The sequence below is a fragment of the Maniola jurtina genome, chromosome Z (assembly GCF_905333055.1).
Source record: "Maniola jurtina chromosome Z, ilManJurt1.1, whole genome shotgun sequence".
NCBI lineage: Eukaryota > Metazoa > Arthropoda > Insecta > Lepidoptera > Nymphalidae > Maniola > Maniola jurtina.
This window is the reverse complement of record NC_060058.1, coordinates 20,648-48,140: the sequence shown is the minus strand read 5'-3', so window position 1 is coordinate 48,140 and position 27,493 is coordinate 20,648. Positions and strand designations below refer to the sequence as shown.

Below are 27,493 nucleotides of genomic sequence, written 5' to 3'. Positions count from 1 at the left end.
CGCACGCCCGCACGCCACCCGCGCTATCCCGCACCGGGCCAGCGCGGGGGCTGTGCGGATGTGCGGGGCGGCCCCACCCCGACAACCTTTACGCGTTGAACCTAAGTTGTCCTCTCAAAATGTACGCAATCGCCCCGCACGCCCGCACGCCACCCGCGCTATCCCGCACCGGGCCAGCGCGGGGGCTGTGCGGATGTGCGGGGCGGCCCCACCCCGACAACCTTTACGCGTTGAACCTAAGTTGTCCTCTCAAAATGTACGCAATCGCCCCGCACGCCCGCACGCCACCCGCGCTATCCCGCACCGGGCCAGCGCGGGGGCTGTGCGGATGTGCGGGGCGGCCCCACCCCGACAACCTTTACGCGTGCAACCTAAGTTGTCCTCTCAAAATGTACGCAATCACCCTGCACGCCCGCACGCCACCCGCGCTATCCCGCACCGGGCCAGCGCGGGGGCTGTGCGGATGTGCGGGGCGGCCCCACCCCGACAACCTTTACGCGTTGAACCTAAGTTGTCCTCTCAAAATGTACGCAATCGCCCCGCACGCCCGCACGCCACCCGCGCTATCCCGCACCGGGCCAGCGCGGGGGCTGTGCGGATGTGCGGGGCGGCCCCACCCCGACAACCTTTACGCGTTGAACCTAAGTTGTCCTCTCAAAATGTATGCAATCGCCCCGCACGCCCGCACGCCACCCGCGCTATCCCGCACCGGGCCAGCGCGGGGGCTGTGCGGATGTGCGGGGCGGCCCCACCCCGACAACCTTTACGCGTTGAACCTAAGTTGTCCTCTCAAAATGTACGCAATCGCCCCGCACGCCCGCACGCCACCCGCGCTATCCCGCACCGGGCCAGCGCGGGGGCTGTGCGGATGTGCGGGGCGGCCCCACCCCGACAACCTTTACGCGTGCAACCTAAGTTGTCCTCTCAAAATGTACGCAATCACCCCGCACGCCCGCACGCCACCCGCGCTATCCCGCACCGGGCCAGCGCGGGGGCTGTGCGGATGTGCGGGGCGGCCCCACCCCGACAACCTTTACGCGTTGAACCTAAGTTGTCCTCTCAAAATGTACGCAATCGCCCCGCACGCCCGCACGCCACCCGCGCTATCCCGCACCGGGCCAGCGCGGGGGCTGTGCGGATGTGCGGGGCGGCCCCACCCCGACAACCTTTACGCGTGCAACCTAAGTTGTCCTCTCAAAATGTACGCAATCACCCCGCACGCCCGCACGCCACCCGCGCTATCCCGCACCGGGCCAGCGCGGGGGCTGTGCGGATGTGCGGGGCGGCCCCACCCCGACAACCTTTACGCGTTGAACCTAAGTTGTCCTCTCAAAATGTACGCAATCGCCCCGCACGCCCGCACGCCACCCGCGCTATCCCGCACCGGGCCAGCGCGGGGGCTGTGCGGATGTGCGGGGCGGCCCCACCCCGACAACCTTTACGCGTTGAACCTAAGTTGTCCTCTCAAAATGTACGCAATCGCCCCGCACGCCCGCACGCCACCCGCGCTATCCCGCACCGGGCCAGCGCGGGGGCTGTGCGGATGTGCGGGGCGGCCCCACCCCGACAACCTTTACGCGTTGAACCTAAGTTGTCCTCTCAAAATGTACGCAATCGCCCCGCACGCCCGCACGCCACCCGCGCTATCCCGCACCGGGCCAGCGCGGGGGCTGTGCGGATGTGCGGGGCGGCCCCACCCCGACAACCTTTACGCGTTGAACCTAAGTTGTCCTCTCAAAATGTACGCAATCGCCCCGCACGCCCGCACGCCACCCGCGCTATCCCGCACCGGGCCAGCGCGGGGGCTGTGCGGATGTGCGGGGCGGCCCCACCCCGACAACCTTTACGCGTTGAACCTAAGTTGTCCTCTCAAAATGTACGCAATCGCCCCGCACGCCCGCACGCCACCCGCGCTATCCCGCACCGGGCCAGCGCGGGGGCTGTGCGGATGTGCGGGGCGGCCCCACCCTGATTGTGGGGAACACGACGCGAGAGAAATGTATACAAGAAATCTTTTTAGGGTTCTGTAGTCAACTAAGATATTTGATAGATGTCGATTCAGTTCTAATCCGAGAGTTTCCTTTTTACCCGACTACGGCAAAGCCGAAAGGAAAGGTTATGATTTTATTTCACTTATATAAAAAATAGCGAGCAAACGAGTAGGCGGGTCGCCAGATGTTAAATACGAATCTGATGGTAAGCACGAACCAGTGATAGGTTATTTAGACGATTCAAAAGCACTTGTAAAAGTTTATTTGAATAAAAATATATTCTATTCTATGCTAAGTGATTACCGCCGCCCAAGAACATTTGCAGCACCAGAGGAAGCGCCGATGCGTTGCCAGCCTTTTAGCAATTAGTTGGTCCGCCCCTTGAATAGCCCCACCCCGATGGAAGTTCACTCTGGTTCACTCTGACGTTGCGTTGTGATATGACGCGCTCGGTTCCCTCACTGAGTGGACACTCATCAGCGCAATCTTACGAGTGTGAGTGATCTTGAACTAATGACGGTAACTATGCGAAAGATTTGTTTTCCCCTTGTTGTGAAACTGGCTGGCCTCGGCCTCGCAAGAGTTTATGAAAATCGGTGAAAGGGTGGAATTTCCGGAATTTCTAAGGTACTTCTTCATTTTTAGGGTTGCGTACCTCAAAAGGAAAAACGGAACCCTTATAGGATCACTTTGTTGTCTGTCTGTCTGTCTGTCTGTCACTGTAACGCCTGGACTACGGAGCCGATTCTGATGAATGAGGTCAATCGAGTCGTCATTACGGTCCGGGTGACATAGACTGTATATTATACGAAAAAAATCGACCTGACGGATGTTAGGTACATCTAAAAAAGTGACGGTCTCCAAAAATGTTTTTTGCTATTGTATCGAGTGGGATATCAAATGAAAGAGGAAAAAGTTCGGAGTTGATAAAATATATATAAATATAGTACGATGTTAAAATAATACACCAAGCGACAGAAAATCAATTTTACTAAAAGTATCGCTATCTAGCGGCAACTAGCCGGGTTCAGTGTTTAACTTTTTACATTTTTAATTATACTATCAAAGCAAACCCAGAACAAACTTTTAAAAGTCAATCATTTATTCAAACTAGGTATACAATAGTACTCTTTTTGTTAGAGATGATATAGTATAGTACGTGAAATTAAAGCAAAAGCTACGAGGGTTCCAAACGCGCCCAGTTCTGAGAAGATATGTTTAGCATTAATACTGACACTGGCATTGTTGCGGTGTCAGCTCTATCATGCGCAACTAATCAGTGCAACACGAGCACTCAACTAACAGCAACTTTATTTTAAATAACAAACAAACTATCTAGCTGTTGTGGGGGAAAGGGGATGTTTCTACGGGGAGCCTTTGTACACTGAACTTTTAACATAATATCATGAAATTTAAACTAACTCAGCAAATAACTTTACGGGGAACCCGACCCGCCTCGTTCCATTCCATTGTTACAGCTGTTATTACATTGTACCTATGCATTGTACAGACTCCACTTTCAACAAATGACACGAAGGGCTTATGCCTGACTAAAGTGTGAAAATAATACGAAACACTATAACTTAAATCCGATATTACATGTTTTAGTGTCGTATTTTTGTTTCGTGTTGTCTGTTCAAGTATAGTCGCGACCTGTCTGCTCGACCGATTGAGGTGGCACACCCGCACGTCCCCCGCGCTAGCCTGCTGCGGGTGAGCCCGATTGCCATCTCGGCCTGTCGCGTGCTATAGTTCTCACTTCAAAAACACCGTAACACGTAATTATTATAATTTTACTATACGTGCGTACATTAAAATAAATAAAAAACCGGATTTTGAATTACAAGCTACCACGCTACGACTACGAATTCCGTAGTAAGTAGAAGCAAATGACGTGCAGCGTAGCGCGGCGTAGACAGTGCGGGCGCTACCATGCTACGTATGCTTACATCTGTGAAAGTGTGTCTGTCTGTCTGTCTGTCTGCTACCTTTTTACAGCCCAACAGATTAACTGATTTTGATGAAAGGTTCAGAGTTAGCTTACATCCTGGGGAAGTACATAGACTTTTATCCCTAAAAATCAAAGCGTTCCCACGGGATTATTAAGAACCCATCCGTTAAACCAATTTATATGAAATTTTGAGCAGAGATAGCTTGCGTCCCGAAAATTAATATAGGCAACTATAATTTATGTAACAAATAGTAATTTTATCCCGGAAAAGCAAAAAGTATAAAATAAAAGAAAAACATGAAGACCGTGGCAGGACTCGAACCTGCAATCTAAACGATCTAAATCGATCCGAAGTCCGACGCCTTAAGGTGCCCACGCATTTGAACTGAACTGCAACTGAACTGCGCGTCGCGGCAGCGCCCCGCACGATATTCTCTCCAGCCGCGACGCGCGGCAGTGACGCGCTACGCGGTACGCGTTCACTTCAGCTGCAGTTTAGTTCGAGTGCGTGGGCACCTTCCATTAGGCCACACGGTCTTAAGTGCGAGGAGAGAAATTTATACATAGGCTGCACTAAAAGTATCGGTAATGGAATATTTCCACTGTCCCTGTTATAATAAAATCTTTTTAATTGAAAACTCCTTGGTTTTAAAAATCGAATACCATTTATTTATTTAGAAAAAGATTCTCGGTCTTGTCACAATGTCTTGTCAAACTTGTTTAGTCGTTGAGAAAATGGAATTGACTCGAGAAAATTTTAGAGCGATGATTTATTATGACTTTCGAAGTGGTTACACAAAAACAGTGTGTCGACCGGATGATTTCTGCATTTGGTGATGAAGCCTCATCTAAAACCACAATTTATCGCTGGTTTGCTCAATTTCAACGTGGACGTGTCAAGCTCAGTGATGATCCCCGTCAAGGTCGTCCAAAAACTGCAGTCACCCAAGAAAACGTTGATGCTGTGCGTAAGCTGATTGAGGAACATCGACATGTGACATACCGCGAAATTCAGGCAACTTTAGACATTGGCATGAGTCAAATACAAATAATTGCATGAACAATTAGGTGTAAAAAAGTTGTTTTCCCGATGGATACCGCATTTGCTCTGTGAATTATTATTCTTTTTCCAATTACAAGAGTTAACATTGAAAAGCACCTAGGATGAAAGGTAAAAGGGTAGCTATCAACGGAACTACAGAACCCTCGGTACACGTGTCTGACTCGCACTTGGCTGGTTTTTTTTAATTTATAGATTAGCGTTTGGCTGCAATCAGACTATCAGGCCTGCTGGCAAGTGATGCAACCTAAGATAGAGCGCGCTTGCCTAGAAGATGCCTATTCATTCTTGACTTGAAGGTATATTGAAATCGGAAGGAATGCCGGAATGAGAAACGAGGAAGCGAATCGCTTCATGCGATTTCGTGGCATTTGGACTACGTTGTTGCTTGTTGGTTGCAGGTGCTGCACTCCAGGCGCCTGCTGCGCGCCAACAAGCTGCTGGGCAACTTCAAACTCGACGTGGCGACCGTGTGGAACCAACCTGGTATGTGTGCACACAACGACAACCCGCGAATTGCCGATACATAGCAATACATATAGTCAACCAACCTGGTATGTGTGCACACAACGACAACAGCACTACGACCCGCGAATTGCCGATACATAGCAATACATATAGTCAACCAACCTGGTATGTGTGCACACAACGACAACAGCACTACAACCCGCGAATTGCCGATACATAGCAATACATATAGTCAACCAACCTGGTATGTGTGCACACAACGACAACAGCACTACAACCCGCGAATTGCCGATACATAGCAATACATATAGTCAACCAACCTGGTATGTGTGCACACAACGACAACAGCACTACAACCCGCGAATTGCCGATACATAGCAATACATATAGTCAACCAACCTGGTATGTGTGCACACAACGACAACAGCACTACAACCCGCGAATTGCCGATACATAGCAATACATATAGTCAACCAACCTGGTATGTGTGCACACAACGACAGCCCACAGATCAGATTAAAGACGATTTAAAAATTAGAAATTTCCAAATGACCCCTGTCAAGAATCAAACCCCCACTCCCACTTGACCACAGCTCGCACTACTGCACCAGAAGGCTACTAAAGTTCAGATCAACAGGGCTCTCTCCGTCACTTACTCCATACAATCGTAGCCCCAATTTCATGTGAATATTAAGCAACCAAAGTCCATGAAATTTTGCAGACATATTTTAGAAACTAATATCTGTGCCTGTGGTGTTTTAGATTTTTCTAAAAATATGTAGTTTTAAAATTACAGGGGCTCAAAGATTTGTATGTGACTTTTTAAGACCGCGTAACTTTGAAACCGAATATTTTAACGGAAATCTGGAAGACCGCAGGCATAGATATTAGTTCCCGGAACGTTTCTACAAAGTTCCATTGCTTAGTATTCCAATGAGAGACGAACTACGTTTGGTTTGAATGGAGCGAGTGAAGGAGAGAGGCGTTGGCCGTTGGAGCCGGAAAGTCCTTGAGTGGAGACCGCGTTTAAGCAAACGTAGTGTGGGACGCCCTCCAGCACGATGGACCGACGATATAAAGCGGCTGGCGGGAAGTGGCTGGATAAGGAAGGCTGAGGACCGGGTGTGGTGGCGCTCTTTAGGGAAGGCCTATGTCCAACAGTGGACGTCCACAGGCTGATGATGATGATGATGATGATGAGTGAAGGAGAGAGCCCTCGTTACACTCAACAACGGGAGAATAGACGCAAGTAGGCGGATACATACAGTAATAATAGACTTGTTCTGGACGGATTCTAAGCTACGAGTCATTTTCTAGTGAAGTATACGTTCCAGTAGTTATGTATTTTCCAGATAGTTTAGTCTGAGATCCCAGTACCCGAGCTGAAAAGCAATTTTGCAAATGATCGCTGGTTTACATCATTTCTGTAGCTAGAGCCCTTAAACGTTTTCCAATGCATTGCTCTGAACATCGATGCATATGCATGCATACCTGAGCATCGATTGAAAGAAGTCAAAAGTCTTATCTTATCTACTCTTAAAAATAAACGCAAAACTTTCAGAAATCTTGGGCAAATTGATGTAGGACATACTACAAACAATTGTATTTGTGGAGGAGCTACCTACATAGGAAACAAATGCACCGAATTGAGGACTTCCTCCTTTTTTGAAAGCCAGTTCAAAATGACCGGAACATTGCAATGTCGGGCATAGTTCCTTCTAGTATACTAACTTTAGTTTTCTGCATAAAACTTTCTTTAATAGCACTAATATTATTAAAGCAACAGATAACTGTTTCCATTGCTTAGCTAGGTATTCATTCCAATTTCATAATAATACAGTGAAAACAGAGCGCAATTACTTTACCCCCTCAAATTATTATCACGCCGAGAGACGTTTGTTAACTTTGGACGGTTAATTAAAAATGCTCCCCCCCCCCCCCCCCCTTTTTCCTCGAAGTTTACCAATTGCAAAATCTAAAATAGTTATGATCAACAGAGATTTACGAATATGTATATTTTACAGGAAAAATAAAACCAAGGCTCAAACTTACATAGTATTTATGAAATTAACCGTAAACCTGTACAAACAAAAGTTAGTTTTGCGGTTGTTTTAGGGTTTCGTACCTCAAAAGGAAAAACGGAAACCTTGTAGGATCACTTTGTTGACTGTCTGTCTGTCCCTCCGTCCGTCGTGTCTGTCAAGAAAACCTATAGGGTACATCCCGTTGAGCTAGAATCATGAAAGGTAGCTCTTACAGCACAAGTAAAGGAATAAATCTGAAAACCGTACATTTGTAGTAACATCATTAAAAAAAATAATGTGTTTAAATTTTCAAAATAAGATAACTATACCAAGCGGGGTATAATATGAAAGGAAATACCTTTACATTCTAAAAAAGTTTTTTATTTATGTTTACGCATAATAGTTTTTGTATACCCGAGTACGGAACGTGTGCGCGAGTCTGACTCGCACTTGGCAGGTTGGCGCCGCGGGCAGCAATCCAGCAAGCAAAGAACGTCCTGGATGCAACATTGCAATCCCTGCTTATGAGGAATAGTTTACCATCTGTTCTGTTCCAGATCGACAGTTCTACCACAAGTGGGCGCTGCTCACGGACCCCGACGACGTGGGCGGCGGCCCCAAGGGCTACCTCAAGTGCGACATCAGCGTGATAGGCAAGGGAGACACCATCAAGGTGCCGCCTAAGAGCGAAAAAGATGAAGACGATATCGAAGCGTGAGTTGAATGTCCTCGACCGACAATAACAGACACCCTTTTTTTTAGGGTTCCGTAGCCAAATGGCAATAAACGGAACCCTTATAGATTCGTCATGTCTGTCTGTCTGTCTGTCTGTCCGTCCGTCCGTATGTCACAGCCACTTTTTTCCGAAAATATAAGAACTATACTGTTGAAACTTGGTAAGTAGATGTATTCTGTGAACCGCATTAAGATTTTCATACAAAAATAGAAAACAAACAATAAATTTTGGGGTTCCCCATACATACAACTGAAACCCAAATTTTTTTTTTTATCAAACCCATACGTGTGGGGGTATCTATGAATAGGTCTTCAAAAATGATATTAAGGTTTCTAATATCATTTTTTTTCTAAACTAGTTTGCGCGAGAGACATTTCCAAAGTGGTAAAACTTTGCCGGTTTTTTTCTCTGATCTATCCATTTAGTATTGACTGAAAGGGACAGGAAACTTTCCATCCCTTTTCCGACCTTACTTAATGATAGATTTAGGGCTGTATATCCATTGATAATTAAGACACTAACATAGCCTAAACAATTATCAAGCTGGGAAGGAATTGGGCAAGTTTTAGCTTATCGGAGGGGCGATCTTGTTGTACATCGATTTATAGTAATCAATCAATCAATCAATCAATCAATCAAATTCTTTATTTGCTGAATACTGACAAAAGGTGGTACAAATAGCATATAATGAGTCCAGTGTATTCAACCATTTCTGGCATGCAAATATAATACAATAATTAGTCAAGTAGAACAATGTCAAAATTAGTAGTAACTCTCAAAGCAGTTGGAGCTAACAAGTGTTCGAGACCGCGTGCTAGTGAAGCGTTCTCAGGTGTGATGGGCTGATGAAAGGGGACGTTGAGAAGTGGCTGGATGAAGAAGGCGGAGGATAGGGAGTAGTGGCGCTCCCTTACAACAACTAATAAGATCTCGAAACGTTTTATTGCTAAGTATGTTTATTTTCTTGGTTCTCCTTAAAAATAAATACAGTTCCATTTAAAACGTAAGAAATAAGTCCTTGGCGATACTCTTCTCAGTTGAAATGTATACAAACACGCTCGGGCGCAAGTAGAGATGTCTCAAAGGGACAGAAACGTAAACAATATGGTTTTGACATTATCCTCGTCGTTTTGTACGTTTACTGGTCTTGCGGCACAGCCTAAAGACACACTTCCTACAGTCGGTCGACGAAGCAGTCCTACCGGCTCACAGGAGGCGGGACTTATCTGTCTGTCTGATTGTCTGTTTATCTGCTTCTCACGGGCCAACAGTTTAACCGATTTTGATGAAATTTGGTACAGAGTTAGTTTACATCCCGGGGACGGATTGCTCCAACGGACGGACTGGGCTACTTTGGTGAAGATGCAGTCTAAGATTTAAGGGCTAATTTAGAAAGGCTGTGGCAGTTTTTATTAAAACTTACACCGCTTTGGTTTCCACTTGGCATCGAACCGGAACGCTAAATTGCTTGGCGGTTCGGCTTTATCGGTATTTTGTCCGCAAACATGCTGGGCGTCGTCTCACTGTACGTTTTGCTTCAACCCAGATGCGACGGGTCACTGAGCGATATCATTCGCCTCCGTTAGTTTGTTACGAACAAGCGCTTTTAAGCTTAACGTTCTGTACTTTTAAAGACGCAAATTTTTTTTACCGGGGTTAGGGAAAGCAAAATGCATGCATACTCAGCGCTGGGCTAAAAACCGCCCAAGTGCGAATCAGACTTGCCCACCGAGGGTTCCGTAACTTGGAAAGCAAAAACTTTTGCTTTTGAGGACTTATTTAATGTACACCATAAAAAATAGTACGTAGAAAACCATATCTATGTAGAAAACACATAAAAAGCAAAACAATAACACACGTGTTCATACGTCTCCATAAACGTCACCGCGGCGTCGCGCGTCGCATCGCCTTCTGTCACAAGTTTACAGCCCGCTCCGGCCGCGCTCGGTAACTAGATATTGTGGGATTGTCTCAAAGCTACACCTCACTATACCTACTCTAGCCGTGGAGAGAGATTGCCTCGACAGCTCAACGGTTGAGGAGCGGACTTCCGAAAGGTCGGCGGTTCGAACCCCACCCGTTGCACTATTGTCATAGCCACTCTCGGCACAAGCTTTACGCTTAATTGGAGGGGAAAGGGGAGCATTAGTCATGATTCGCATGGCCTGCAATAGCGACCCTGCTTCCCCAAACGGTGCGTCCTGTCCTGAAGCTGTCCTACATGAAAGAAATAAATTCATTTCATAAAAATATATTGTTGATTTGAGACGACCTTCCTGGCGCAGTGGTAAGCGCTGTAGTCTTATTAGTCTCTAATCTGGTCTGGTGGGAGGCTTCGGCCATGGCTAGTTACCATCCTACCGGCAAAGCCATGCCGCCAAGCAATATAGCGTTCCGGTACGATACCGTGTAGAAACCAAAGGGATATGGTTTAAGTAAAAACTACCCCTTGCGGGTTAGCCCGCTTCCGTCTTAGACAGCATCATCACATACCACCAGGTGACTGCAGTCAAGGGGTAACTTGTATCTGAATAAAAAAAAAACCATTATTTCATTTGCACGTACAAGGATATGGGATTTCATCGCGTTATTATCCCAACAAATTTCTCACCATTTAGTGAAAAGTAGTCAAGATACTCAGCAATGAGAAATGCAACGCAGGGAGAAAGTTTTCCTATTGGCCTAGTGGGAGGTTTCGGCCGAGGTTAGTTACCACAGTACCATCAAAGCCAAGCGACACGTGAAAACAGGTTTCGTCGTCTAAAAATATTGTGATAGAATAGATAAAGTCGGAGAAGCATGAAGTTATCTCGTACACAGCTCACATGCGGGCAGACCTGCGGGGTTATTCGCTAACTCAATGTTCAACGATGAATGATAGCCATTGACTTATTAGACATTTATTTTTAATCCATTGAACCATTTCTACGAAAAAACATTTTTCTCCCACTTGCTCGAAAATTGCTACTTTACTCAAGAAAGGTTTTCGTTAGAGAGGACTGTATTCGGGTCTTTACTGGCCGCACGCCAGCAATTTCCAAGAGGACTGTAATAATAATAATAATATAATAATAGTTTATTTTCAGGCAATTTTTTTTTTACACCCATTTCTTAAATATAAAATAAAATAAAATAGAATAGAATACAAGAGTAAAATAATAATGTAATGGAAATTTCTGGACAGTTTCATACTGATGACGAGGCTCTTTAAGTTTAGACTAACATAAATTAAGTTTTTTTTTAGGTTGCAACCTCTATTAAATTTTTTTTTGTGAAAATCGATTCTTTGACGGAGTTATGGAATAAAATGTTCGGGATAAAAACTACCCTAGTTACTAGCTTATAGGTACTACTGGTTAACTATAATGTTAAAATGGTACAGCTACTGAATTTCTTTTGAATCCATTCAATAGTTTTCGCGTGATGCTGCGCGCATACAGACAGACAGACAAAAATTCCAAAAAAAAATTTTTGAGGTCTATATCGATAAAGATGTTTACGGCGATTAAAATTTCAATTCAATTCCTTTATTGCAAGATTGTAAGTAAAAAAGATGTTACATAAATTTTAAGTAGGTAGGTACACAAAGCAAAACAAATCGGTAAGCAGGCAACACAACGAAGCATTATGTGTGTGCATAACTCGTTTACTTATTATTTTACACCTATCTCTCTTTAATGAATTGTCGGTCTCTTTTCACCATACCTACTTGCAATAATTACAAATTACATATTTCGCTGATTTCCCCACAGCAGGCACTAGGTAGTATTGCCGCTTACCCACGCTGATAGAATCCGATCGTCGAAGCACAATTATGTCAGAGTAAAATGGCCTTAAACCACCTTGAGATAACGTCTAAAATTCACGACTTTAATTAGCAGTTTTCACTTGCAGTGCTGGCTGTAGATATGTGGACGAATTTAAGCTTTAAAACAAGACAGTTAAGGTCTATTCATCACTGAAATGTTTCGAACCCACAAAACGATAAATTATGCGGTGTAGGTATACCTATAGATTACAGAATGGCAATATCAAGTTGATGTCCCATTTTTTAAATCTACCCTACCTATTTTATAAATTATTGTCAAATAGAACTTGAGCACGCGGATTAATAGATCCTAGTAGTGAATTCATTTATGGTGTATTGTGTTATTTTTCACACTGAATAGTTGAACTTCTCAACTGAACTTCTCACCACCATGGAACATTTATTTATCTTTGTTTAAAAAGCAGAGATTGTTATTTGAGCGGAATATTTCGATAACCGAAATCGATGATATCGGTAAGTAAACAAATATAACCTACTCGTATTGAAATTATGTTTATGGTTTTACTTATGTGCATTTAGTATTTTCTAAATGTTAGCGTAATGTTTTTAGTCCATTTAATACTTTTAATCAGACGCATTATAATATAACAATGTAACCAATATACTAAATACTAGTTGATGCCCGCGACTTCATTCCCGTGTATATAGGTTATTAAAAATCCCGTGGAACTCATTAATTTTCCGGGATAAAAAGTAACCTATGTATTAATCCAGGATATAATCATTTACAGATGAATACCGTGCGCTTGTGGGTCTGTCACTACGGTGAAACGGGGCATGTAGACAATTGTTGACCTGGGCCCAAACCATCAGCTTATAAGATGGAGTCACATCACCACCAAGAAATCGTTGCAATGCATAGCGTGGATTCCTTTTTAAAAATTTGGTTGACAGCGACCAAGCACAATGTAGTTCTACAAACTGTGCGGAAGCATTTGCGTGCGGCCGGAATACATTACGAAGAAAATATTACGAATGGTTTGCACCAGGACCATAGACTTTCATTTTGCAATGAAATATATAAACTTTGACTGATGTAATTACGTTGTTATTTTTAATAATGAAAAATCTTTTGAGTCGGACAAGGATGGACGTAAAATACTATAATAATAGAACAACAGGTAAACGATATATTATACTTTGAATAAAGTGGTAACTTCAACCTGGGAGTCTCTGTGGGGCAGCATAGACTTGCTGGAATATGGTTACTAACATGACGAGTCGATTACAAAAAGTAATAGCTTACGAGGGTGGCCTACCTTTATACATTATTAAATAAAGTATAGGTAATTAATTTAATTCTATTTGTGAGTGATGTTATTGTTATTGCAGTTAGAAGTTATAATTGATTTTGATTTCTAACTAAGTAATTAACATGTTGATTCATCTCACAAACCTAAAAGTAACCCAAAACGTAAATAAAACATTACGTTCATACTTGACCGACTTTTAGCATACTTCACATCGATATTGGTTTTAAATTACTATAGGAGTAATAGGAGTAGATAAAGTATGTCAATTTTTTTTCCTCTTTTGTATACCTTCTGTTAACTTGATGTGTTAATTTTTTGACAAGCGTCTTATTTATTTCTTGCTTATTATAATAATTTATGAACTGCACAAAAGACAAATAAATAACTTCTAAAATAGAAAAGTGTTATTATTTTTGTTTTTTCTTGCTTATAATTATATTGTTTGAAAGTATGATAATTTTGACTGTATAAAGAAGACAAAATAAATAATTGCAAAAATAAAAAAGCAATCCCCCACTAGGATTAGAACTCACGCCATATTTAAGAACTTCAACACTATTACCACTCGGCCATCAGAACTATGTTGACGAATGTGAAATTTGCAACCCTATACGACTGGTAAGGTTATCTAGAAGTGTGAGTGAGTGTAGTAAGTGTGAGTGTATCTATTATCGGATAGCATCGGGTCGTATCTTTGTGTGTTATACATACGCGCGCATTAGTATGCTCTGCCAAGCGAATTATTTTTCCGAGTGTACGTATCACAATCTGCCATGACATGGCGTGCAAAATTAACTATCTTTATATACATTTTCAATACATTTTCAATGAGTACATAAAATATCATTTTTAATCAATAGAAAATTTAACAATTCAATATATAAATTAGCAAAAGAACTTACAGTCATATTCAAAGAAAATTAAACATTAGTAGGTAGGTACTCGTAGAGTCACAATTATAAAATAAATATATGTCACAATGTGACACAATCACAAAGTCACAATTTTCAAAATAAATATATTATGTACAGAAATTGTCCAGCTACTTCTTTTAATTATATGTATAGATAGATTATTTCAGAGCTTCGACAGCGAACTCAACTACGAGTACTCAAACATCGAGAATACTTCTCCTAGTTCAGAAGACTATTTTCTTTCGTTTCACATTAAATTTTTATTATTTCATGTTTTATTCATTATGCTTTGTATGCCAGCTCCTGAAAGTAATGCTGCCAGTCTCCTGAAAGTTTAAGAAAATTTACAATAACGTTAATGTTTCAAAGCAAAAAGACAGGTTTTGTTATCAGAAGTAATCAAGTGAGCCTAGTGCGCTCCATGCGAACGTACAGTTCGCGACAAGTCGAGGAGGCGATCGGGGCGGGGTCCGGGGACGCCGCGCACAGCCCCCGACCTAACCTGCTGCGGAATAGCGCGGGTGAGGTATAACAGGTGTGCGGGGTGTCCTTCCGCCTCATAGCCCGATTGCCATGTCGACCTGTCGCGAACTATAGATTGGTTTCCCATTTGAATACTAACTAATCGATATTACTTAAATATTGTAGACATTTAAAACCGGGGAAATACGAGTACTGTCTGTCAGTATTACTGAGTAATAATATAATAATGATATAATAATAACCAAATAAGCCAACACCCGCTTTGCTGAGCCTCTCGAGTAGCTGGTTTATATATAGAGATTGAACAGCCTCGGTGACGACAGCCCCCCCTGCCTCACTCCACAACTCAACCCATATGGGTCACTAAAAGAGTTACCCCATTTAACCACATTTAATTGATTACTATACCAATTATACTATACTTTAACAAGGACAGCAGTTCCGACCTAGAGCCGGTTTCATAGTTGAGTTTGTGCCATAGAACGTTATGAGACCAAGTCAAATGCTTTAGACAGATCCAAAAAGCAGGCATACACCTGCGTTTTTACCGTATATACCGTTAATACCGTACAGTTTGCTTGAGGCACAGTATAGCGCTCTCAGTCGATATATTAGGTCTGAAATTGCGCGTCATGTATCTTTATTGCTTTGTGTGGCGTAATACCGCCATCTTGCCACAGAAACCTGCTTCTCCCTGACGGAGTGTCCATCGAGCGGCAGCGTTGCCGGTTCATCGTCAGGATCCACCGTGCAGACGGCCTGCCCAAGATGAACTACTCAATCCTAGCCAATGTCAAGAGAGCATTCACTGGCGAGAGTCATGACCTCGTCGACCCTTTCGTACAAGTTTCGTTCGCTGGAATGAAGGTGAGACAGGCGTGCATGGAGTACTACAGTCCTTTATGATGTCCCCGCTGAGTACCAACTAGAGACTCTGGATGCCTTCTATCGTCGAACTAGGAGACTCATAGGTGAAGACTTTCCTTTATTGGCGGAACTTCAGTCTCCATCACCGCCGTAAGGTCGCCAGCTTATCGGTATTTCATAGGATATATTTAATCTGAGTCTACTTACTCGGGAATTTTCGATCCTTGTCCCTCTTCACCATTTTACCACTGAACTGCAAGATATCGGGCGAGTTTCCATCGTTATCTTGTCAATATTCCATCCACATGTAAGAAACGTTTCGCGCCATCATTCCCCATAAACTAGAGGGAGCTCTCTGTTTGATCCTGGATCTACATCTATCGAATATTAGGCACTTGAGCACTAACTGGGTGACGTGAAATTAAAGATGGTCTCTTTTTCACGATGTCACGTATGTCACCCACCTAATCGTTTCAAAGCCTACATTTGACAGATGAAGCTGCAGTTTTACTGCAAGTTCCATAACTGTCGTGAACTGTGCCCAGGGCTGTACAACAGTCAAGAAGAACAGCAACAACCCGCTGTGGAACGAGCAGGTGGTGTTCACGGAGATGTTCCCCCCGCTCTGCCAGCGCATCAAGATCCAGCTGCGCGATGACGACCCCGTGCACCCCAACACCATCGGCACGCACTTCATCGACCTGAAGACCATCTCACACGACGGCGAGAGAGGTACGACATCCCGCACACGATAGGTGGTAAGCTCCTTCAGTCGATAATTTTATCATTATGATCAACTCATCGCTGGTCACTGCTGAGCACGGGTCTTCTCTCAGAATGAGAAGGGTTTGGCCATAGTCTACCACGCTAATGAAGAGCGGACTGGCAGACTTCACCGACCTCTGAGATCATTATGGAGAACTATCAGGCATACAGGTTTCCTTGCGTTGTTTTCCTTCACCGCTAACGCGAATAACATTTAATTGCTTAAATCCATATAACTCCGAAAAGTTAAAAGTACATACCAGGCACCCATGACGAACCGCCGAGTAGGCTATCAGCGCTTGTACAGTGCTCAGCAAAAAACTTGAATCTTAAGGCGTAGTGGGAAAAGTCGACTTATCAACAAATTGCGTGCACCTGCGCCAACTGATCAACCAATGGTATGGACCCGCCATTTGGCAGCCAAGCACTTCAATGTTCAAGTTATTCACCGGGCACTGTACCAAACAGGTTTGTCTGTTTTGGCAGATTATCTTGCTGAAGTACAGCAAGATAATGTGTATCATGCACTTCCGCAAAGTAAAGCCTGTTTGTATGCGACCTTGATCCAGGTTTCCTGCCAACATTTGGACCGGCCTATATCTTCTTCTATGGCTCCACACGCGACTACAGTCTGCTGGACCAGCATGCCGACCTCAACATGGGGATCGGAGAAGGAGTGTCCTATCGAGCGAGGTAATGTGTCCCTCAAGTAAGAAGCAAAGGCTCAAACTCGCATAAAAATTTTCTCAATCTAGTGCGATATAGTATATAAAGGTCATCGTATTAACTTATTTTAAAACTTTCAGAATGCTCATATCGATTCGCACAGAAATCATGGACACCGTCGCGATACCGGCTTCTCAGGTTGAAATCGAACCTGTGACTCCCATAAACGAACAAGCGTTCGAGAAGAACGAGGAATTCTTCCTGTTCGCGGCCATGTTCGACGTCAACATGATAGACAAGAGGTTGACGGAGAAGCCTATACAGTTCGAGCTGAGTATCGGTAACGCTGGAAATTCATTAGACGGACACCACGAATCGGTTAGGAGACCCCAGGACTTGGCGGTCAATCTAGGTAATTTATCTGTATGTGTAATGTCTTGTGGTCCAAAATTCTTCAGTGCTCGAAGACCAAAGCCTTCGAACAGAGCGTGATGATATATGGCTCCGAGTCCAACGGACTCACTATGGGCTTCATAAGAGAGTTCTTGCTCGAGAGAGCTTGGAGTTTTACGTGGTCAGATCAGAAATTAGGAGATCCGTTACAGAACCAGAGTAACCGACATAACTTAATGAGTTGCGAAGCTGATGTGACAATAGGCAAGATACATAATTAGAAAAACTGATAAACATTGGGATCCAAGGTGCTACAATGGCGCCCTCAAAAATCAAAATTTTATTAAAATGTGTAATGTATAGAAAGTAGTACACGCACAAGTGTAGTTTTATGATTCACTGTAGTTATTTTGTTTTTATACTCACGAGTATTAATTTGCCTATAAATACATTTGTAGACCGACAAAGCTGATGTTATGCACTTACACTTTGCGAGTAGTTATTGTATTGTATCTGTTGTAGACGAGGTGACCTCTGACATCGGGTACTGGCAGAGTACGACGCAGGCGGTGAAGGCGACGTCCAGCGACAAGGCGTACTACTACCTGCCCTACTGGGACAACAAGCAGTGCATGCACGTGCGCAGCATCTGGCCCGACCACCGCCGGCGCATGTACAACTCCAACCTGATCGCTAACATCATCGACCTCTTTGTACGTATTGTTCAGTGGAAGTGTCTGCTGCTCGTCAAACCAAACGCGAACATTGAGTCACGGGGTACTTGGATTACACCACTAGCGGAACCCTAGTGAAGGGTTCATCCGGTCAGGAGTTTCCCCCCTTCAGTCCTTCTCCGAGGTCTAACCGGCAGGCAATAACCAGGTCCGAAGTTGGTGCAGATGAGACAAAAAATTTAGAACTGACTGATTTGGTAAATATGTGCTGTTTTCATAGGCCCCATATTGCTGACTGACAATTTATTATTGATGTCAATTCGGAAATAGCAAATCAGCACTATCTGCCCTAGGCGATTGTATTTGTACCTTTCTGAGGTCTGCCCCCGTATGTAGTCGAGATTCCACGGACATGTACGATGCGATTTGTCTGTCCGTTTTTAATTTGAACCGCTAGGATATGGAAAGCTCTTCCAGCATAAGTTTTGCCCTCCACTTTTAATGTGGGCACCTTCAAGTCAAGAGTGAATAGGCACCTTCAAGGCAAGCGCTTGCTTCATTTTGGGCTGCATAATCACTTGTCAGGACTGTCTGCAGCCAAGCGCTAGTTTATAAATTAAAAGAAAAAATCCTATCCCGGGTTTTATCCAGGGATGGTTACCGTCACTAATTTTGAAGTGAAAACTTCTTTGAAAAATCCTTTTGGAACTCTTTGAATTTCCGGGATAAAAATTAGCACGTGTCACCGTACAGGTCTTTAACATTATACCCATGCAAAAAATCGATTCGTTGCTCGGTTGCGACGTGATTGTAGGACAAATTAACAAATCGATAAACAAACAAAGACGCTTTCACATTATTAATTATAATATGAGTAGTGATACCTACTAGAATCAGTTTTTGTTTCGAAAGCTTTGTTGTACGCAGGAGGAGGGCCTGTGCGACGCTCAGAGCGCAGCCGAGCAGGACGGAGGGCCGGACAGCACTTGCGTGGCGGCCGCCAAGGCCATGATGGAGGCCGTGAGCGTGGCGTGCGCCAAGTACGTCGCGCGCATGTCCAGCGCGCCGCCCATCGGCAACACCAAGCTCGACCGGGAGCGGCTCAAGCTGTGCATATCGGAAATAGTAAGCTTTTCTTTATTCATTACTAGATGATACCCGTGACTTCGTCCGCGTTGTTGTGGCCATCTGTACTATAATATATATATATATTTTTTAATAAATAAAATTGGAGTGTCTGTCTGTAATTTCGAAATAACGACCTCATATTAACCTCATATGGTTATTTGAACGATACCATAACCGAATCACCCGGTTTTAAAATTTTTGTTTGTCTGTCTGTCTGTCTGTTTGAATAGGCTAATCTTCGGAACGGCTGAACGGATTTTGACGGGATTTTCACAGACAAATAAAGGATTGACCAGGGAGTAACATAGGCTACTTTTTTAACCGACTTTCAAAAAGGGAGTTGTGTTTTTCTACCTATGTACATAGAAATCTCCGAGATTTCTGAACCGATTTGCGTAATTTTTTTAATCGATAGAAGAACTTTGCGACATTGTTTCGTAAAAAATTTGGATTCCAACTCTTCATTCCTGATGCTGCAGGGAACCTGACCACCAAAACTGTCAGAATTTAGTAACTATCGGTTATAAATTGATTGATATTGAAGGTATCTATACCAAGTAAACAGTTTGTCGTTGACCTCGAGGTTCCAACTCCTCAACCCTGATGCTGTAAGGAATCGCATTTCTTAATCCTGGTGATCCCTCGGGATTTTTAAAGGATCATCCGTTTAAATGTTTTTCTTGGTACAGAAACACGTTGTTTCCCGGGGACGGGCTATTAGGGATAGGCTATTGTTGTCCTGAGAAATCAAAAGTTCCCACGGGATTTTTAGAAACCTAAATCCACGCGGGCGAAGCTGCGGGCATCAGCTAGTCTAACAATAAAGTCAGTAGTCATCCGAAACGCGTTTCATTAACGCAACATGGTGACAGCGGTGGGATACGAGCCCACGCCTCCGAAGAGACTGGTGATTTAGATTTATTTTTAATTCCGTCCATCCGTCATATCGACTTTTATCTAATGTAAGAACTATTTAATTTTCCGTAATAAAAAGTAGCATATGTCCGTCCCAGGGATATAAGCTAACTCTGTACCAAACATCAAAATCGGTTAAACTGTTAGGCCGTCACTTTTGACGGAACTTAGTATAAAGTTTCGTTAAACCACGAAATAAGCTTAAAATGATTATATTTTTCAATTTTTTATATTTTTTATTACTGTAACTTTTGTGCAACAGGAACAAATCAGCGCTCTGACGCGCAGCCTCAAAGCTCTAGTAACCAAAAATTCTCTGAAGGACAGACTGCGCACCGCCTTCACCTACTTGAGCCGACTCAAACATTTGTGCGAAGATGTAAGTATCTTACCTGGAAGCCAGAATAGAATATAGATACAAGTTTCGTCCTGCGGGAGGCTTCGGCCGTGGCTACAAAGTCAAAGTATTCGAAACTGCTGGTCGAAAACGGAAAATCTGCAACAGTATCGCCCTTGACAGTGATCTCCCCTGCTTGTAAGTGATGATGCAGTTTAAGATGGAAGCGGGCTAACTTGGAAGGGGTATGGCAGTTACATAAAACCCACGCCCCCTCATCACCTACGCAACTATTCACACTGGAGCCTCCCACCAGACCAGCAGGGATGCAATAACACAGCACACAGATACACATTACACATATAAACAAAATATCTATAAAGTAAGTATACAAAGTATTAATCAATATAATTTAATTCAAGGCACAACCCTCAATGCCAGATATCTTCATATGGATGATAAGTAACGGCAAGCGCTTGGCATATCAAAGGATTAGTGCTAGGGACCTCATATTCTCGGAGGCTCAAGACGAGGCCGGGAGACTATGTGGAAAAGTGCAAACGATGTTTTTGAAGGTTGGTAGACACTTTCAAAAGTAGGAAAAAACAAGTGACGATTACAACTTTTACAAATTTTTGAATCGTTAAATCTCCAAAACGGTGGCTCGTAAGAAGAAAAGTATTTTACATTTTGTATAGATAATTTTATGATCTACAATTTTTGTTTGAGGTATTTTTATGATAAAACTACCGTTTCGCTGAAAATCGCGATAAACTCAATTTTTGACCTAGAATTAAAAAAAAAATCATACATATGGGAAAGATGGGGGAACTTTCAAATTTTATTTATAATTATATCTTGAATGATTTTACTTAATTTCAGCTAGTTGTAAATTTTTGTAGCTTCGAATGTCTAAATTCATCGGACTATAAGGGACATGTAAATTATATCCCACCAAAAACATTTCATGTAAAATATTGCCAAGACTCACAAGTTCATAATGTTTTCACTGTTAAAAAGTTATGAGATCTCTAGTAGAGCCAAGCCCCTAGCTGAGCTTAGATTTGTGCTGGCCATGGGACCTATCCCAAGTCCAAAGTATATAGCTTTTAAATGCTCTTGACTATATCACATTTATAACAATAAATAACAAATAACTCTACTTACAAGCTCTGATTCTACAAACCCTACATCTTGGTTAAAAAAGTACGGCTTGGCCGTTTACAGTTCGTGGATTTTTTATCTGAAATGTTATTTAAGCCCGGAATAGCTTCTGCGACCATCACGAAGTACAATACAAATTTGTAATTGTCGAACAAACTATTCCTTATGGCCTTGAAATATGTTATGTCATTTTATAGTTTTATATACCAAATCTCTGCCACGGACATCTTATCCTGAAAACTTGAGTATTCGAGCAACAAGATTTTACAGATATGCATATAAGAGGGGATGAAGGGGACCCGATTTCTTAATTTATCTGTTGTTCATAATTCTTGAAATTCCTACTTAATGCCAAATTTCAGTCTTCTAGGACTTCAGAAAGTAGCCTAGAATTTTTGACTAGAGGTTTTGAATGTCGATAAATCTGAAACTATAAAAGCTAGACAATTGATACTCAGTGCGTTTAATAAATCTGCCAAGGATATCTTATCCTGAAAATATCAGCATTCTAGCGACAGAATTTACAGATTTGCTTTTCCCATAAGAGGCGTAGAGGGGGGAAATTTCCAATTTCTTAATTTTCCTGTAGTTTGTATGCAATTTCTAGTCTACATACCAAATTTCAGTCTTCTAGGACTTCGGGAAGTACCTTAGAGGTTTTGATGATCATCAGTGAGGGACGAAATCGGCGTATTTTAGGTATCAATATATATGTAACCATAAAAGCTAGATATTTGATACTTGGTATATTTGGTAAATTTGTTGAGGACACCTTATACTGAAAATTTCAGTTTTCTAGCGTCATCCAGACCGAAGTTATGACGGGTCGAAAATACGGCGAAACACTTCGAGAAAAAGGTACGTAGCGCCCCGGCCGCCGTTTGGCTCGTCTTGGCGGGGGCACTACCACGGTAATATTATCTGTACATAATATTACCGTGGCACTACCGTGCCCCCTGATACTTCACACTTGCCTTTGCGACTATAAATCAGACGTGATTGCGATCATCACATTAGCTTTCAAACTTAGTTTTGTTGAAGGTCTTTCAATAATTTTCTGTGACATAATTAGCTGTTAATTATTGGAATAATACAAAATTAGTGGATTATAAAATGCACATAGCCATGAAAAATGAAAGCCTCATCGTGCACACTCGATATGCTAACCACTCAATGAGGCAGTTTCTACTACAAAATGCACCTATCTTCCGTAGTGGCCCGGGAAAAAAGCAAGCTTACCGAGTGGCTGGGCCATACCGGCCAAGATCAGCATGTACGCATGGCTCGGTGTCCTCCAAGACAAGCGGCATTTTATTGACAACCTTCCCATAGGATACGAACATAGCTCAGAAATTAAAAATGCTGAAAAGTTAAGGGCGCACCCCCCGTCAGTGCTATTCTATGCAGAGAGACATGTGAGTATTACACAACACGTGCCAGCAGCAGAGGGCAGACCGCAGCGGCAGACGGCGACGACATGTGCGCGCACACGCCGCCGTCTGCCGCTGCACTCACTGTCTGTCACGTGGCACCGAATCGCACCTTTACAGCATTATTTCAGAATAGCTGTCATTACATGGTATTTGTTTTTATAGAGTTTTCAAATGAGGGCCTACATTTACCAAGCGAGGTCCTTAATAGGCTCAGATTCATCGGGTCTGTCTGATCCTTTTGCAAGAATAATGATTGGAGACTGCTCCGGCACTACTCAAGTGATCGACGAGACCTTGAGCCCCACGTGGGACGAGCTCATCGTGTTCAACGACGTGCTCTTGTACAGCACGGTCACCTACATCAAAGCTAATCCACCGACTGTAGTGGTGGAAATATTTGATCAAGACAAAGTGGGCAAGTCCGAATACATAGGCCGAACTCTAGCTAGGCCCGTCATAAAATCTTACGAAGAAGTATGCGACAGCAAACAGTTCCCACCTTCTCTCGAATGGTTCGAAGTCTCCAGAGGCGATTCTAAGGCTGGTGAACTTTTAGCAGCATTCGAGCTTTTAGAAATACCTAAGAAACAAGACGCATCGGTATTGCCCGAACTACCACCACCTAAAGAAATTACCGGAAAAGCTCCGACTGATGTTAAAAAAGATATAGTTTATCCAGTGCCGATGGGGATTCGCCCAACTCTCTCGAAATATAGACTGGAAGTGCTATTTTGGGGCTTACGAGATCTAAAACGCATCCATTTGCTCACTGTGGACAAGCCTCGGGTGGACATCGAGTGCGCTGGAAACATTATATATTCAACGGTGATCCAGAATGCAAAGCGTAATCCGAACTTTGCTTACCCGGTCAAGTACATGGACGTAGAACTCCCCGATCAGGACCTGTACCGGCCCCCTCTCACTATCCGCGTCGTAGACTGCCGCAGCTTCGGAAGGATCACGCTCGTCGGGACGCACACTATCAACTCCATTCACAAATACATCTACACGCCGATGAGCAAACGCGAAAGAGAAATAGAGGAACGTAAAAAGTCACTGATTCAACTGGAAAATGTGGACTTGCGCGCTAATTGCATCATTCAAGATGATGTATATGCTGTGGAGAATGAAAGGGAAAGCTGTCCGCTGCTGGCTCGGGAAGGACGCCAGGCGTACGGCTCCGGAGCCAAGCCCGTGCGGAAACAGCACAGTGCGAAGGGAGAAGGCGCCAAAAGGAAGGCCAGTGCGGATTCAGCTATCGATGATGATGAAACTACGAAGGATTGGTGGACCAAATATTTTGCCTCTGTCGAGCTGATGATCGAAGGAGAGAAGGAAAATAAGAAAGAACGCCAAGGCTATTTGCAAGAGGCGTTTATCGGTGAAGTAGGCTCCCCGCGTGAGGAAGCTCCCGGCCTGCACCAGGAGGCCGACCGTCCCAAGCGGCGGCCTTCGCGCGTACTCACCGCTAATTTGACACATACGCTCGTGAAAAAGAATGAAATTCCTAAGTCGGCTTTGACTAAGGTAAGGTTATTACTCGTAAAGCAAATATTTAGAGTTAGAAATTGGTAAAATTTGGTAAAAAAAATGATTGTTTTTCATTAACATCTAGATATACCCACACGAACTCGAAGCCGTACCGGAGTTCGAGGAGTTCAAGGAGTGGCTTCACTCGTTCGAGTTGTATCGCGGCAAAAAGACCAACGACGAGCCCGAAGATGATAACCGAGTGGTCGGCGTATTTAAGGTAATCTCTCGTATTCATTCTATAAACAGACAGCGACGTGACACGTTCCGTCTTGCACGATACTTATTATGATTTGTTCTCTTCTGTGTTTTCTTGTTCGTTGATTCCTTTTGGTGTACCCTCACCCCTTGCTTGTGTTCCTGTCGTTTCTCTACTCACGCTCCACGTACTCTCTAAACTCGAATTGTCCTTCTTCTTTAAAAGGGAAAACTCTTGTTTTAGGGCGCCATTAAAGTTTACAAATGGCCACTACCAAGAGGAATCGATGACCATACAGTCATGGGCTTCGATCCCAACCATGGATTTTTCCAAGGTGTCCCGAATAACGATCCCATACATGTTTTAGTACGTGTTTACATCGTTAAGGCTACGGGTATTCACCCGATGGACTTGAACGGCAAAGCTGATCCCTATATAGTTCTGCATCTAGGGTCTAAAAAGATAAGCGACAAGGAGAACTATGTCTCGAAGCAGCTCAACCCAGTTTTCGGCAAGTGCTTTGAAATCGAGGCGACTTTCCCACAAGATTCCATGCTGACGATCCAGGTCTACGATTGGGACTTGCTGGGAGCTGACGACCTGATCGGGGAGACTAAGATCGATCTCGAGAACCGGTTCTACAGCCGCCACCGGGCCACGTGCGGACTACCCATCAAATATGAGGAGTGAGTACTCAGTCTACCTCCTCCTCCTCCTCCTCACAGTGAACAAGGTTTGCCACGCTGGCCTAGTGCCAATAGGCGGACTTCATACACCTTGAAAAACATTATGGGGAACTCTTAGGCACGCAGGTTTCCTCGCGATGTTTTCCTTCGTCCTTAAAATAAGTGTTATTCTATTGCTTAAAACGCACTTAGCTCCGAAAAGTTACAGGTGTGTGCCCGTCGTCGAACTTTCGATCATCGACTGTTATCGACCATCGCTTGGTGTCTAGAAATTAGAACATCGTTATTAGTGAAACTCAGTAGGTAGGTACAGTACGACTGCCATCCTGACCCAGGGCTGAACTAGAAGAGCTTGTCTCTTAGGGCATTCATTAAAATATTAATGATGCTTTGATAAATAGTTGTGTTGATAAGTGATTGTGAAATAATGTCAGTAAAATTTCTATTCTAGCCGGCTAATTTTGTTGTGTGTTTCTTCTCAGCCTACACCGTGTTTGGAACCTTCGTAGCTTTATTATTTATCTTTATTACATAATTATCTTGCAAATTTCACTATTGATAATCAAAAAATATGGTAAAAATAGCAAAAATTTGAATAAATGATTAGATTAGATTAGTTTTAGGGTCTCGTATCTCTCCAAAATAAAAGGAGTCTTATTAAATCACTTCGTTGTCTGTCTGACTGTCCAGACGCGTCAAGGGAATCAAAACCTATAACAAACTCCCCGTTGACCTAGAATCGTGAAAGGCAGCCAGTAGCACAGGTAATAGGAAAAATTGGAAAACAAGCATTTTGTGGTTACTTCACAAGAGTGTTATTCTTGTATGATGGTACGGAACGCTTCGTATGCGTGTCCGACTCGCACTTGACTGGTTTGCAGGCAAGGCTACAACCGCTGGCGCGACGCTATGAAGCCCACACAAATCCTGGCTAAGCTCTGCAAGGACGGCAAGCTGGATCCGCCGGTCTACGAATACGGACGCGTCAGGGTCGGCCGCGCCGTGTTCAACATGTCGATGGATGACGAGTTGCTCTCCAACCCGGAAACCGCGGAGGAGCAGATGGCTCTGAATGTACTTCGGCGATGGCAGGAGGTGCCGCGCGTGGGCTGTCATCTCGTCACTGAGCACATAGAGACCCGATCCTTGTACAATCCGAGCAAACCGGGTATTATGATAGTGTTGTATACAAGCTGAACCCATGATATACAGAGAATGTAAAGCTTAAGTAGCTACGGTCCGCTAAACTGTATGTACAACGAGGAAAAGCCAGCCAGTACAGACCTTACAATGCACAATTGCACACCTCCTGAGGATGCTCCGGTGTCGGAGCGAAACGTGCGACGAGGTACTTGGGCTTGCTTGGTGGCTGGCTTTTCCTGCATGCTTTTGGTGCATGTCGCATGCTGGATATTGTATCATAGAAATTTGCCTTTTTTAGCGGATTATAGCAAATTAAGCTTTTGATTCTTTTCAATAAGGTAGTTACCTACACTTACAGAAAGTTCTAAACAATTTCAAATACACATCTAAAATTGCGACAAGTGTAAATTAAAAATTTATAACACCCCCGACGATCCAAAGTATCTGAGTTTTCCAAAACATCATTTTCAAATAAATAATTATGTATTTAGGCAACGTCCATCTTGACAGCTTGACATTTGTCTATTGACATAATTTATTATGAACCTAACGGTTATCTAACCTTCTTTTCTACAAGAAAACTAGAAAAGAGCTGATAACTCTTAAACAGCTGAACCAATTTTTTTAGATTATTGCTAAGAACACTCTCGATCAAGCCACCTTTCAAACAAAAAAAACTAAATTAAAATCGGTTCATTCGTTTAGGCGCTACGATGCCACAGACAGATTACACAGATACACAGATACACAGACACACAGATACACAGATACACACGTCAAACTTATAACACCCCTCTTTTTGGGTCGGGGGTTAAAAAAATCGGAACATTTGAACCTTCTTCTCTTCTGATATCACGAGAGCGTTTGACCATCGGGCCACCGTT

General features: G+C 43.5%; 1 protein-coding gene across 1 annotated transcript in view; it reads left to right on the top strand.

Moving 5' to 3' along the window:
• The window catches only part of LOC123880142 (otoferlin-like), a 38,354-nt gene that overhangs the window by 6,619 nt on the left and 4,242 nt on the right, over window positions 1-27,493 (top strand). The window contains exons 3-17 of the mRNA XM_045928090.1: window positions 5,404-5,488; window positions 8,052-8,208; window positions 15,390-15,576; window positions 16,122-16,308; window positions 16,911-17,034; window positions 17,148-17,419; window positions 17,923-18,113; window positions 19,002-19,199; window positions 20,380-20,496; window positions 20,877-21,029; window positions 22,833-23,033; window positions 23,214-24,578; window positions 24,667-24,801; window positions 25,024-25,466; window positions 26,348-26,634. Of these exons, the coding sequence (XP_045784046.1) occupies window positions 5,404-5,488; window positions 8,052-8,208; window positions 15,390-15,576; window positions 16,122-16,308; window positions 16,911-17,034; window positions 17,148-17,419; window positions 17,923-18,113; window positions 19,002-19,199; window positions 20,380-20,496; window positions 20,877-21,029; window positions 22,833-23,033; window positions 23,214-24,578; window positions 24,667-24,801; window positions 25,024-25,466; window positions 26,348-26,634 (4,102 nt within the window). The remainder of the gene's footprint in view (window positions 1-5,403; window positions 5,489-8,051; window positions 8,209-15,389; window positions 15,577-16,121; window positions 16,309-16,910; window positions 17,035-17,147; window positions 17,420-17,922; window positions 18,114-19,001; window positions 19,200-20,379; window positions 20,497-20,876; window positions 21,030-22,832; window positions 23,034-23,213; window positions 24,579-24,666; window positions 24,802-25,023; window positions 25,467-26,347; window positions 26,635-27,493) is intronic.